This window comes from Salvia splendens, chromosome 17, assembly GCF_004379255.2.
Source record: "Salvia splendens isolate huo1 chromosome 17, SspV2, whole genome shotgun sequence".
NCBI lineage: Eukaryota > Viridiplantae > Streptophyta > Magnoliopsida > Lamiales > Lamiaceae > Salvia > Salvia splendens.
The window spans coordinates 27,223,880-27,238,458 of NC_056048.1; the positions used below are offsets into that span (position 1 = coordinate 27,223,880).

General features: G+C 40.2%; 2 protein-coding genes across 2 annotated transcripts; both read left to right on the forward strand.

Annotated features, from left to right (window-relative positions):
- The first annotated feature begins 8,320 nt into the window (after positions 1 to 8,320).
- Positions 8,321 to 10,505, forward strand: LOC121773492 (pentatricopeptide repeat-containing protein At1g12300, mitochondrial-like). The gene has a single exon (XM_042170363.1). It carries the CDS (start codon positions 8,545 to 8,547, stop codon positions 10,321 to 10,323), a length of 1,779 nt encoding a protein of 592 aa, XP_042026297.1. The 5' UTR covers positions 8,321 to 8,544; the 3' UTR covers positions 10,324 to 10,505.
- Positions 10,506 to 11,212: 707 nt separating this feature from the next.
- On the forward strand, positions 11,213 to 13,826 carry LOC121773805 (heterogeneous nuclear ribonucleoprotein A3 homolog 1-like). The gene is made up of 8 exons (XM_042170721.1): positions 11,213 to 11,419; positions 12,272 to 12,352; positions 12,478 to 12,566; positions 12,649 to 12,723; positions 12,823 to 12,917; positions 13,023 to 13,139; positions 13,214 to 13,291; positions 13,491 to 13,826. Exons 1-8 carry the CDS (start codon positions 11,297 to 11,299, stop codon positions 13,697 to 13,699), a joined length of 867 nt encoding a protein of 288 aa, XP_042026655.1. The 5' UTR covers positions 11,213 to 11,296; the 3' UTR covers positions 13,700 to 13,826.
- Positions 13,827 to 14,579: the final 753 nt, after the last annotated feature.

The window sequence follows — 14,579 nt, forward strand, 5'->3', positions numbered from 1 at the left end:
TTGGGGTGGAAATAGAGAGGAATAGATGTGTGTTTGTGATTGAAATGAGTATGAAATAGGAGTATTTATAGAGTAAATAAATAAATAAAAAAAATACAAAACGGATATAAAAAAAACGGTCACATTACCGTTGCAAAATTTTTTTTTTATTAAATTCGAATTTTTTAAAAAAAATTTGAATTATTGCGTCACCGGGACGAAGCCCACTCGCGGGGCAGCGAGTGGGCTTCACGCTTCGAATGGGAGGCCGCCACGTCGCCTCGGCACGTGGCGGAACGTTTCGTTCCGCGTTCATCCGGAACGGAACGCGACAGGGCATAGGAACGGCATGGGCACGGAATGGCGACGGAACGGAGCCTGCAACGCGTGCCGCCGCGGAACCATTCCGCCGGAACGGCATAGGAACAGCAACGGCACAGCGTTGCGGGTGCCCTAAGCTATTTATACCAAACATTAGAGCATCCACTATAGGGAAAATGGGGCGGACGCCCCGTAGGGGGGGGCGACAGGACGGCCTATAGTGGGAGGGACGTCCTCCCCGGGGCGGACGAAAAAATGGGGGCGAGGACGGGGCGGACGATGGATCGGTGATAAGGGGGCGAGGACGGGGCAGTTGGGGCGAGGCGGGGCGATAGGCGGGGCTATATATAGTGGGGCGGCGGGGCGATAGGTGTCCGCCCCCTTGAATTTTTATTTTTATTTTGAAAATTTCCCCTATAAATACCACTCCTCTACCATCCATTTATCCCATTTTCACACACTCCCACTTCATTCACTATCTACACTTTCACTCTCTAAAAATATACGGTGGAGACGACGAATCTCAATTACCTTTGCCAATACAATGAATATTCGGTCACAATTACCTCGTTTTATAATTATTTCAATTCAGATGATTTAAAAACGAAACGAAAAAATTAAAATGAAAATTGGTTATAAAATTTCGGGGCTATTGGAAGTGTCCACCTATAATGAGGCTGTGGATAAAAAAATTAGGGTTATGGAAAAAAAAGGGGCGGGGCTATTGGGGAAAGCCGCCTATGCTCTTATTCTTATGACTTAGATTCAATCTCCTAGTCCATATGAAAAGAAAAGGGAATTTTATGATCATCTTTTCTGAACCATGGAATCTTCGGTTTTCAGTTTTTTTTTTGAATAAATAAATTTCCCAATCTATAATTTGAAATATAAAATAATTGATTGAGGAATTAATGACTCCATCACCCTAACACCCAACTATTAACATAGCCATTTACGATTATCCTAATTATTAATTTTTGATAGAAAATTTATGTGGAATTCAAACCTAAATTGGTTGTTTAAATTCTTACAGAATCAGTAAATAGGACTATAGGGGTGTTAGCTAATTTGAACTAAAGCTTGGCATTCTAATTTGAATACTACTTTTGTTTTTATTATCCTCAAAAAATTTCAAAAAAAAAAGCTCTCGCACCATTTTAAAATAAATAAAAAATTTCGAAACACTTTTATCATACTTCTTTCAAAACAAATAAAAAAAAGCTCTCACACCATTTTTATTTGTAAGGCCATCCACAATAGGAATAGCCCAGCAATAGCCCAGCCATAGCCTAGCCACTGCCACATCATCAGCACTAACAATCCTCCTGCCACATCATCAAAACAAGCAAATAGCCCAGCAATAGCCTAGCCACATACTATCCACATCACTATTAACAAATATGTACAAAATGAAATAATTAACAATCACACAATATACGGAATTAAATTTACGACACAAAAACGATAAAATTCACTAATATTAATAAAATTTAAAAAGTACATTAATTTAAAAAAATTACATAATTAAAAAAAAACTAACGTCGTGCAGTCCTCCGCGCCCATAACTCTTCAATTAAATCCTTTTGGAGTCGAATATGAGCCTCCGTTTGGCGCATGTCGGCATGTGCTTGGAGGCAGCCGTCTTCATCGTGGGGTACCCAACTCCGTACGTTAGGGGCGGCAACGCCGTGGCTTGGACCAGCTTCATTATCGTCGTTGGCCCAATAAGTCAGTTGTCCACCTTCATCTTCGACAATCATGTTGTGCATGATTGTACAGGCGTACATTATATCAGCAATGCAGTCGACGTGCGACAAACGCGTTGGCCCCTTAACTGCCGCCCATCAAGCCTGGAGCACACCAAATGCGCGTTCCACGTCCTTGCGCGCCGACTCCTGCCGTGCCGCAAAGTAGGCCTTCTTCTCATCTCCTGGGCATCGGATCGTCTTCACAAAGACGGGCCACCTAGGGTATATCCCATCCGCCAAGTAGTAGCCCATATCATGTCGGTTGTCGTTGGCGACAAAACTGATGGCCGGACCGACACCCTGACACTGCTCGTTGAAAAGTGGCGACGAGTTGAGGACGTTGAGGTCGTTGTTCGAACCAGCTATCCCAAAATATGCATGCCAAATCCACAGCCGGTAATCAGCTACGGCCTCGTGGATCATCGTGGGATTCTTTCCCTTGTAGCCGGTAGTGTACATCCCCTTCCAGGCGGCGGGGCAGTTCTTCCACTCCCAATGCATACAATCTATGCTGCCTAACATCCCTGGGAACCCATGCTGTTCCCCGTGCATCCGCAGCAGATCCCGGCAGTCATCGGGGGTAGGGCTTCGAAGGTACTTATCACCGAATATTTCAATCACGCCCTGACAGAAATACTTCATACACTCCAGGGCAGTCGTCTCACCGATGTGGAGGTACTCGTCCCACATGTCTGCAGCGCCTCCGTAGGCCAACTGCCGGATTGCCGCAGTGCACTTTTGAATAGGAGTGTGGTCGGGTCTGCCAGCCGCAACGTGCCTAAAGCGGAAATACAGATATCGTTGCTCCAATCCGTTAACAATACGCATAAACAGGGACCTGCGCATCCTAAAACGGCGCCTGAAAAGGTTGGCGTTGAACCGCGGCTCCTGTGCGAAGTAGTCTTCGTATAGGCGCTGATGTGCAGCTACGTGATCACGATCAATCACCACTCGGCGGTGTACCACTGGTCGAGGTCGAGGTACCGCCGGCTGCAAGGCCCTCTGCATCCATTGATCAATCTCACAGTTCGTATAGGCCTCTAGCGCTTCGTTCATTATACGCTCGTACTCCTCAGCATCCCCACCACTCCCACCGGCGTTACTCATTTCTAGGTGTTGATCTTGTACAAAAATTAAGATAGAGAGAGTACTCGTTAATACAAGTGGTGCGAATGAAAATGACGGGCAAGTCGCGTATATATAGTGTTTCGGAAACAAAAAAAAATTAAAAATTCGCAATAGGCGGTGCGCTAGGCGATCCGGACGCTGCAATAGCGCCTAGCGGATCGCCTAGCGCACCGCCTAGCGCCACGGAACCGCCGAGCGCTAGGCGGTTTTTTTTCGCGAAAATCGCTGGGCGGCTGCAATAGACCGCCTAGCACCGGCGCTCGGATAGGCGGTGCGCTAGGCGCTATTGTGGATGCTCTAAATCGCTATAACTAATATAGTAGCAAATTAAATTGGAGTTTAATAAAGTAATTAATTATGCAACCAAACAACTGAAAAGATTCTATTAATTTTGTTTGTTTTACCTAGAACAGAGTTTTTAGTATAACAAACTTGATCTTACTGTTACATTTAATTTTTGCTCCAACAAATTAAAAGACTAGCATAAGTGGAAGTATATGAACTACCGACTATTCCTTTTCCTATAATAATTAAAAAAATCATAATGCATAACCAAAGACTAAATATAATCCATTATATCAATAAATCAAGTGCCTAGATTATATCTTGGGTATCATTTTGTAATGTATTTAAATGTCATTTTAGAGGTATATTAGTCATGATGATTTTCGGTTAATTGGTTCAGTTAAGGAATATAAAAAATTAAGGATTGAATTTATTTTTTAAAATAATTTTGACTCAGTTATGGAATATAAAAAATTAAGGATTGAAATTATTTTTTAAAATAATTTTGACTACCACCTAATTCATAACGTGGTAAAGTGGGTAATTACAAAATATAAATCAAATTATATGCATATATGATATGTAAGTTAGTTTTTCAGATGTCGTACAAAGTTGGAGTACTACATAATTTTAGTATGTACTATTGGAAAAATTGAGGTACAAAATATGAAAGTAAAAATTAAATCATTTAAAAACCCATGATAAATGGGCTTTTTAGCAAGTGTGTTGGGCCATAAAATCTCTAAATACTCCACTATTTTCTACATGGGCTTTATTTTACTATACACACGATTTTATAACCTTTTGACTCTTACCCTGAATTATTTTTTAATTAAATACAGAAAGTAAAGTGGATATTTTCTCTTATTGCTCTTATCATTTCAACACAACTTTTGAAATATTAAGTTTTCCATCCATTACATTAGTACTAATTGAATTCAATCTTCCAAAATAAAGTTGCAATGAGTGCAGTGGTAGAAGAGGGAACCGACACAATGAAATTGAAGCAAAAGTTGTATACCCATAAATGAAACAAATCAGAAACAATGTTGTTAAGTTTATCACATCATCTTCAATTTTTCCACATTAATATCGATTTTGACCGATTGTTAAAAATATCGATTTCAAATTCAAATTTTGAAAGATATAGTACAAACTAGTTCAAATTCCGTGATTTTGAAGTCTTACCCCCAAAAACTAGTTTAAATCACGAAATTTGAACTATTTTTTACATGTTTTTGGGGATTAGACTTTACTTGATATGGCTGAATATTGCATGATTTTAGTATATTTCAATCAATATTCCTACAAATCGGTTGTTTTAGTATTTAGATGTGTCCAAAGCCAGAAATATCTCACTAAATGAAAAATATGGGGATTCAAAATGTGTCCAAAGGCCATGGGCCGTGACTCCGCGTCGGCCCCTCCGGCCGCCTTGGCCGCCGCCTCGTTCCTCTTCAACGCGTTCTGGCACCTGACCATCTCCTGGCGGCAATCGCGGCCATCCCCATGGCCTCCCTGCGTGCGGCCGTGGGTTTGGTGGGGGCCTCGGTGGCCACGGCCTTCCTCTTCGCTGGTGTGAGAGAGGTGCGGTCCGCGTTGACCAAGCAGTCCTGGACCGCGTCCCGCGTTGACCAAGCAGTCCTGGACCGCGTCCCGCGTTGACCAAGCAGTCCTGGACCGCGTCCCGCGTTGCGTTGCCCTTGGCCCCCTTCCCCACGGGCCCCATCATGAGGGCTCGCAACGCGTCCACTTTCTCGCCCGCGGCCTTGGAGGCGGCCAAACCAATTACTCTAATTCACTATATAATTTTCGGATACATAATAATACAATGAGAATGAACTTAATCATGATCTAGTTGGATTAATTGCCGTTATCGAAGATTTATTACTTTTCTTGCTTTCAAACTCCATAATCAATTGTACTAGGATGTTGTAGTTAAGTTGACATGTAACTACCTGCAATCTCAATTTAGCCGAATTATCATGGGATTGATTTGAATTGAACATAAATCGTAAAATCTATTTTCTCAAAAGGGGTTGTGTTGCTTCTTAATAAATAGTTCCTCTGTTTTCTATAAAAGAATTAATTTTTTTTCAATAAAAACCGCGCCAAAAAAGACACCATATATTCAATCCACCGAAAAACACGCATTGCAACAATCCCTAGCTGAAAAAACGGATAACATAACTATAAAAACAAACAATCACTATTTCCAATTTCCACAATTACAAAAATGGGCAAATCCATCTTACTCATGTGTCCCTTCGTCCTTCTCGTCCTCCTTGTCCCCGCGGCATCCGCAGGGAACCCCAGCGCTGGGCTGGACGTGGCATGCAAGAAGACCCAAAACCCGCCCTTCTGCACGCTCCTCCTCCAGCCCAGCGCGGTCGAGTTCACCACCAACGACCCTAAGCAAATGGGGTTCGCCGCCATCAACGCCACCCTCGACAAAGTCAAGGGCGTCCGGACCTTCATGATGGGGAAGGCCAAGAAGGGCGCAACGAACAAGGAGCTCAAGGGCGCGATCAACGACTGCATCGACCAGGTCGGCCGCGCCGAGATGGCCCTCAGGATGGCGATTGGCGGCCCCAGCGGCAGCGAGGCCCCCTCGACCAACGCGCCGCGGAAGCTCGGTGCCAAGTCCGTCCCCATCAAGGAGCTCGGCACCGCCACCCAGGAGCTGACGACGTGCCGTGCAGCGCTGCAGAAAAATGTGGACACCGAGGCGCCGCCCGACGAGAACGTCAAAACCGGGACCGAAGCCCTCCGCGCAGCGAAGGAGTCGATCCTCGCTTGTGATATCTCCAAATCGCTCTTTATGCCCTAGATTCGGGTTGTGTTTAGTCTGATTAATTAGATAAGATTAGTGTTGAACTATTGGATAGATATCTAAATGCTTTAACTCCACTAGGATAAAATGAAGTTAGTACATATACATGTATAATATTTTGTTTATTTTTCTTTTTGTTTTTAGCTTAAAGAAATTAGTAATGTACATGTTCAGATTTTAATTTTAGTAATGGATAGATGTTCACTTGGAAAATATTTTAGGCCGTTTAGCTAGTCATTCAAATTTTTTAATCCGAATTCATCATCATATTTTGAAATTATTACATTCTAGTTATTAACTATTCTATCAAAATAAATTAATAAAATATTCATTTTACTATTTATTTCGGTTACATAGAGTACATTTTTCCAAAAAAAAATCAATATATTAAGTTTTATAATTTTTATAAAAAGAAAATGCTCAAGCCATAATTGTATTGTTATCTTCTCTTTTGTTGTTTGAATTGAGTCTGCACCTCATTAATTAGTCTATCTAGAATCACGGCTCTTATATAAGAATAATCTTACTATTTTTATTTCTCCTATTCTCGTGAGGAGTATTAAATAAATATTTCTTCGAAGCAATATATAATAAAAATCAAATTATAAAATTAACTAGTACTAGCATTTTTAAATTTTACAAAGAGCTAAATGATCGAAATCAGGGGAAAATCTCATCTAAAAAATCAATTTCTAAATATCGATGGAGCAAAGTTACTAATCAAGTCAAAATCGCACGAGCAACAAAGCACGCCTTAACGGAATCTTCCGTCAACTCAAAAGCTTTCCTGATTACGTCATCGTGCGCGTGCTTTTTCAGCGATTCCGCGCACGCACTAAGCTCCGCCGCGGCGCCACCTATCATCTTCAACACCTCATCCCTCTCGGCGCCCCGGGTATCGTTGAGCGTCTGCAGCGCCACCTCGAGGGCGCCCTCGCCGTTGCCGACGTTGCCGAGGCAGCGGCCCAGCGGCCCAGCGTGTCCAGCTCCTCGGGGGTCGACTGCTCCCGCACGGCCTCGTCGACCATGAACTTCCGCAGCGCATCCACGCGCCCGAGGGTCGCGTTCACGGCCACCGTCCCCGTCTCCAAGCCGCTCGCGTCCGAAAATTCGGACGCGTGCGGCTGCAGGAGCGACGCACAGAATTGGGCGTCCGGGGCCTTCCCGCATGCCGCGTCGACGCCGCCGCCAGCAGCGGCGGCGATATGGAGGAGGAGGATTGTCGCCGGTAGTAAGACGTGTTTTGCCATTTTGTTTAATTTTTTTTCGTTTAGTTTTTTCTAGTGGTGGATTTGTGATATGATGGATTGATTGCTTCGTATTTTCCGCAACCTCTCATTGTCGCACATTTATTTCACATTTAAAATTAACCCGAATAAAAAACAGCTTGATTAGCTAAATGTTCAAAAAAAATTACACAGATATAGTGACTAGATCGGATTAATATCCCCCATTTTTGGTAAATACTCACTCCCTATTCTTTTGGTCACATTTATTTAGGAGAATAATTTCTATTTTTAGTAAATAATCATCTCTCTTACTAGGATAGATTTATTTTAGAAACATGTATTTAGGAGAGTTTAAATCACTATAAAGTGGTACGAAAAATACAAGTATAATAGTAAATGTGTTTTAAAAATATGGCATGTTATATGAAACATCTTAAAAAGAAATGTGTTATGAATAATGGAACAATAGAAATATGTCACACGTGCCATAGAGTCACATACTATACTATACTTACTTTGTTCAAACTTATTAGACACATTTGAATCGGCACAAATTTTGTAATTACTTTTATAATCTAAGAGTGAAATACCTGTATTTAATTGGGACAACCCATATGACAAAATGATTGAGTCTATTAAATTGGGACTTTGAAATTATTAAACACGATCTATTCTTAAAAAAAAACTCTTTTCATCCACGATAAAATATTTAATTTTGCCAAACTGAAGCGTCCACTATTAAATGACACATTTAACAATCTATGTTAGTACATTTTTAGTATATCATTTCACTCAGATTTAACATAAATTTGAGAATTTATTCCTCTAAATCCTTCTTCCATTGCACAGCTGCAAAGCTAAATCAATAGGTATTCAATCTAAATTCATGAACCTATACGCAAAAATAGAACATGAAATCTGATTGAATAACATTAGGCGAATTACATGGAATCAGAAGTTGAAACAGGAGCAGAATTAAGAGATCCGCAGCACTGCTCATTTCCGTAAATAGAAGAAAGATATGATGCGAAAGATCATCGATTCATCAATCCAGCGTCTTCATAGAGGATTTTCAGCCAAATCCGCAGCTTCCCGTGATCTGGATGGAGAAAAGAGGCGATTTTTGGGCACGCCCACGATTGATTTCAGCTGCATACACTGCTCAGACGATGCCGTCCGCTTGTTTCGCGAGATGATTTCGATGTCGCCGCAGCCTTCTGTCCCTGCATTCAACAAGCTGTTGAGCTGCGCGGTCAAATTGGGGGAATACCGAGTTTCCTTCAACTTGTTCGACAAAATGCGCCAATGGGGCGTCGAGGTGAATTTGTGCTCAATGAGTATCGCAATCAATTGCTGCTGCCTTCTACATCGAGTGGAGTTAGGTTTTTCGATTTTGGGCAGCTTGTTCAAGCTCGGCTGCGAACCGAATCTTACGATTTTAAGCACTCTTTTGAAAGGGCTAGTTTTAGTTGGCAAGATTGGTGAGGCAGAAGGATTGTTTAGAAAGATTCTAACTTTGAAACTCTGTGTGCCCAACGATGTTATGATTCTAACCTTGATGAACGGGCTGTGCAGGAACGGGCAAAGTCGAACTGCCCGTGATCTTCTTCAGGTAATGGAGAAAACTAGATTTGGACCTAATGTTAAAGCTTATAGTGCTGTGGTTGATGGTTTGTGCAAGAATGGAATGGTTGATGATGCAATGTTGCTTGTTTCTGAAATGATTGGAAAGGGCGTTTCGCCCAATATTATCACGTATAACTCGATTATTCAGGGCTTTTGCAATCTAGGTAGATGGGATGAGGTGAAATACTTGTTATTAGTTGAAACGGTTGATCACGGGATGCCTTTAGATTTGGTCACTTTTAATACATTGGTAGACGCATTGTGCAAGAATGGGAAGTTAGACGAGGCTGAGGAGGTTTTGCAGCTTATGGTAAGAGCATATGTTGGTCCTGATGTATTTACATACACTTCTCTTATATGTGGGTATTGCTCGCGGGGGAGACCGGAAAAGGCGAAGGAGGCATTCGACTCCATAGGTAAGAGGGGTCTAAGGCATAACCTTATGAGTTATGCCAGTATGATCAACGGATATTGCAAGAACGGAGCTGTGGATGAAGCCCGGCTTCTCTTTGATGAGATTCCGCGGATAGGGTTGCGGCATAGTACAGCTTCTTACAACATCATGATGGATGGGCTTTTTAGTGCAGATAGATTTGATGAAGGGTGGAAGCTTTTTAACGACATGGAAGCTTCACGAGTAATCCCTGATTTGCATTCATATAACATTTTATTGGAAGGTTTGTGTGGGAATCTGCAAGTTATTGAGGCGATCCCGATTTTGAGAGTGATGAAGGAGAAAGGTGTCGTTTGTGATATAGTGACATATAATATCCTCATTAACGGTCTGTGCAAGGTTAGGGAGTTTGATGCTGCTCGGAGTCTTCTTGACCTTCTTCCATCCGAGGGATTGGAGGCGAATGTGGTAACGTATACCACTATTATCGGCTCCCTTTACCAAGAAGGGCGCGATGAGGAGGGGAAGGCTCTGCTTCTTGAAATGGAGCAGAAGGGAATCCCACCTAATCGTGTGACTTACAACGCGATCATATGCAGTTTTGCAAAGAGAAACGAGCTTCACAAGGCCGTGCCATTCTTTGAGGAAATGTACAGACGAGGATTCTCTGCGTCTCCAGGTACTACATCCGTCCTATCGGATAAGCTGCGAGAAGCAGATGTGGATGATAATCTGTTGGAAATTATGAAGAAAGTTGTGCCACAATTGAGAAATGAATGACTTCTTTTGTTTGGTTTTTGCTGATCAAAGTTAGTGATTGATTGTTTGTTTGTTGAAATTAGTTGATGGAGTATAGTTAGTGATTGATTTCATACAGATGGGGGGATAAGAATAATTTTAGCAATGTTCATCTCCATATAACTATCATCTTGACATGCTAATAATGAAATTTATTCATGAAATCTCCTTTGTGTGTAATTATAAATCTTTGAGGTGTAGTTAGAGAAATGCTATCTCGTTTGATCCACGTTATCATTAGTTTTTTGTTTTATCAAATAGATTTGATTCCTAATTTCCTATAGATTAAAAGTTGTTATTGACATCATTAATTTTATAAATTATAGGAGTATAAAAGCAAAGTTTGATTTCTTTTCCTTACTCATTCATGTTATGTAGATAAAATGTATAAATCGAGTTTTGAATTTTATATAATTAGTAAAAGTAATGATGTTAGTGTTCCTAAAATTTAAATTGAGCCACACCCAATTATTTAAACTGATTTTATTGATAATTATATAACTTATTCACCAAATTAATTTGATACGAAAGATTTATGATAAATTCACATATTTTAAGTTTGATTTAGAGATAATTACACAAATACCCAATGAAGAATTTAATTGTCTCCTACCAATTTGAAAAAAATACTAAGCTTTTCCTAAACTATTACAACAATAAAAAAAAATCAAACGGATTTACATTCATAAACAAATTTAAAATACTAAAATTACCATAAAAAGAGTCCAAACATTTCGTCCAAAAATGACACTATTTTTTTAGATTTATCATTAAAAGAAAAAGAAGTAATTAAAGAAAAGTAGTAGAAAACTATTTCAACCGCTTAAAACAGTTGAACCTTGGAGTACAACCCTTAAAGCAGTCGCCTCAACAAATTTCATTTGCCGCTATTTCTCTTCTCATAGAAGCTAAAAGAACCCTCCACAAACACACAGTAAGCACGCAGTGAGAGTGAATGGAGCGATACCAGAGGGTGGTGAAGCCCAAACCGGAGCAACCCGTCAACGAAAATGAAATCCGCGTCACGGCTCAGGGCCTCATCCGCAATTACGTCACTTACGCAACTTCCTTGTTCCAGGTTTTTCATTTCATTTTTCGTTTCTGCAAATTTTATGAGAGATTGCTGAAATTGAACTGTTCATAGCGATTTGTATGAGGAAAAGGTCGAGTCGTGATGTGTATGAAGATATTTGCTTGGTTTGGGTTGGAAATTGGAATATCAGGTGTTAAAGGTGGAATCTTGCAGAGTTAGTGAGGGATTTGGGATATGGAGTTTTGTTTGTGTTTGGAATGTGTATGTTAGCTATGATCCTGAATTCTGGCTTATGATTCTATATATGAGTTGTGAAACTGGTGTTGTGTTCACTTGTTCTTGATTTAGGGGTTTGGGAATAGATGGCCGGAGAGTCGATCTTAGTGGCGTTGAGCGTGAGAGCTTCGAGGAGGGTATAACTTCATACATGCTTCGAATATGGGTTGTATTTCCGGATAAGGAAAATGTAGAGGGCGATGAGTGAAACCCGTGATCTTGTTTGTTTATTGCTAATAAGAGGTTAAGTGGTTTCGGGGTAAGAGTTGAGGCGATAATGAACAGTGGATTAGTATACATTAAGACCATCGAAAGCCTTAGAGTTCTTGTTATACTCTTTTTTCTCGGAAAAAATGATGTTTTTGGGTTGGTGAGCTCATTCTTTAGTAGAAACTGAAAACCAGGAAGAGTCTCTTTATAGGAGTTCTGTTTCTAGATATTATACATTCGAGAGTTGATGCTCGGTGTTGACACAAGAGTCGTATGTTTGTTCTTGTGCTAATTTGCCATTTTTGTTGTTCGTCTAATTTCATCTCATTGGTTTGCAAAACCTTTTATCATCTACTAGTATTTTATTGTGTTAGATATCGAGACTGTAACGATCTATACTTCTATGTTTAGGACAAGAACGAGAAGGAGGTCGTATTGAAGGCAATGGGGCAGGCTATTAGTAAGGCCGTGGCTATTGGAGAGATTATCAAGGTCCTTTAATTTAGATATTTGTTTTCTGCTTAATCTAGTGGCTGTTATTTTATAAACTCATAAAATACTTTTCATTTAACCAACAAGATGTGAGAATCGCATATTGTATTTGTGAATAAATGCAGAATAGAATTCCCGGGTTACATCAAAACATATCTACTAGCTCTACAACTATAACTGATGCCTATGAGCCCATCGAAGAGGGCTTGAATCCGTGAGTTCTTGCAATCAGTTGTTCAAAATTCCCAAAAAACATGTTTCCATTTTGGAGTTCTGTTGACACCCGAATCTTGCAGATTGGAGATGAGGCGACAGGTCTCTCTGATTAGTATTGCTTTATCAACTATCGAGCTGAACAAGACCTCTCCAGGGTAAACAGAAGACGTATCTTTTGATCATTGAAGATACACCTTTTTCCTTGTTAAATTCTTTGTTTACGTATCTCAAACGACGGGATTGCGTGTTTGTAGGTACCAAGCTCCAACCGTGAAGCAGGTAGAAGGCCGAAATCAGCAAGAGCTGGAGAATAAACAATCTATTGTTTCTTCTACAGCTGTCGGTGAAGGTAGCTTGATTTCTTTGATTGGGCCGTCTTTGTCCAAGTCCATGTTCGCGTAGATGGAGCCTCAATAATAATTCTTAATAAAACTCTACAATCTATGATGTGCAGATAACATTGAAGGCGGCTTGCAAGGTAGAGGTGGAGACCAAGGCAGAGGTCGTGGTAGAGGCAGAGGCAGAGGCAGAGGCCATGGTCGAGGGAGGGGTTGGTATGGTGATTATCAAGGTGCTGTTTTGCCCTTGATTTTAGTGCAATTTCTTCGTTCCGGAGTTCTCTTCACTAATCTATTCTACTAGCAGAGAATAGCGGGGGATATTATTATTGGGGAGCTGGGGGGCAACGAGGCCGAGGTGGAGGCGGAAACTGGGGATACCGTGGTAAGTTTGTATCACATATTTTCCGAGATTAATGGAGTTCTTTTTTAACATACCCCTTGATTTCGTTTATCATATTTTTCGTTGCATCACATTTAGATGTGTCAAAAGATTATGCTGGTGATTGTCCGGCTGCTAGCATTTGATACGTCAAATTTAACGCAGTCTAATCGACTCGATTGCTTTTACTTTCCGTTGGCAGGGGCAGGATACCAAAGAGGCAGAGGTGATGGTCGAGGAAGAGGCCGAGGTTACAGCTACGGCGGAGGAAGGGGCCGAGGGTACAGCTACGGCTATGGTGGTGAACGAGGAGGCTGGGGGTACGGCGGCTATGGTGGAGGAAGAGGCCGTGGCTACGGAGGTGGAAGGGGCCGGAGCTACGGTGGAAGGGGCCGGGGTGATCAAGAATAGTTAGACCAAAGATTGGCTGCTCCAGTTTTACTAGTATAACTTGTTATGAAGGTATATATATATATATATATATATATATATATATATATATAGGGTTTTGATCTATGCAAAACTAGATTTAAATACAGAAACGCAGAACAATATCATAATTAGGTCACTTTTAGGTCATAATTAGGTAATTTTTAGGTCATGCTAACAAAGAATGACCTAAAACGATCTTATCATGACATTAAACCCAAATATTATAATATGACCTAAAATTGCTTAATTATGACCTTCCGTGTTTTTGGTTAATTATTGACCATTAGATCATCTAATCCTAGGGCCAAGATTTGGTCTGCATTTCTGGATTTAAACACATACTTATTTTGATCATCTCCCTATATATATATATATATATATATATATATATATATATATATATATATATATATAATGGAACTGTTAATTAGTGTAGCAACTTATTTTGTTGTAATTTGCTAGTACTAGGGGTGTGCATTCGGGTTTCGGTTCGGTTTTTTGCCAAAACCGAACCAAAACCGAAAAACCGAATTTAGTTCAAAATCCAAATCGAACTGAACCCGAAAAACCGAAAACCGAACTAAAAAAACCGAAAAACCCGAACAAAATCGAAAAACCCGAAAAAAAAACCGAAAAACCTGAAAAAAATAAATATAATATAAATATATATTTATATATGTGTATTTTATTTTATTTTATATATACTAATAGAATATTTATATATAATATAAAATTAATAATACATATAATATATATTATATAGTAGAATATATTAAAAGAATATATATATTATATACAATATAATATATTAAATTAATAGAATATATATATAATTCGGTTTTTCGGTTTTTTTCTTCGC

Excerpts from the sequence above, each read along its gene's own strand:
- LOC121773805 (XM_042170721.1), top strand. The coding sequence starts at position 11,297 with ATGGAGCGATACCAGAGGGTGGTGAAGCCCAAACCGGAGCAACCCGTC. Across the intron at positions 12,567-12,648 it reads ATCGAAGAGGGCTTGAATCC|ATTGGAGATGAGGCGACAGG; the intron begins GTGAGTTCTTGC and ends CGAATCTTGCAG. Across the intron at positions 13,140-13,213 it reads TTGGTATGGTGATTATCAAG|AGAATAGCGGGGGATATTAT; the intron begins GTGCTGTTTTGC and ends TTCTACTAGCAG.
- LOC121773492 (XM_042170363.1), top strand. The coding sequence starts at position 8,545 with ATGATGCGAAAGATCATCGATTCATCAATCCAGCGTCTTCATAGAGGA.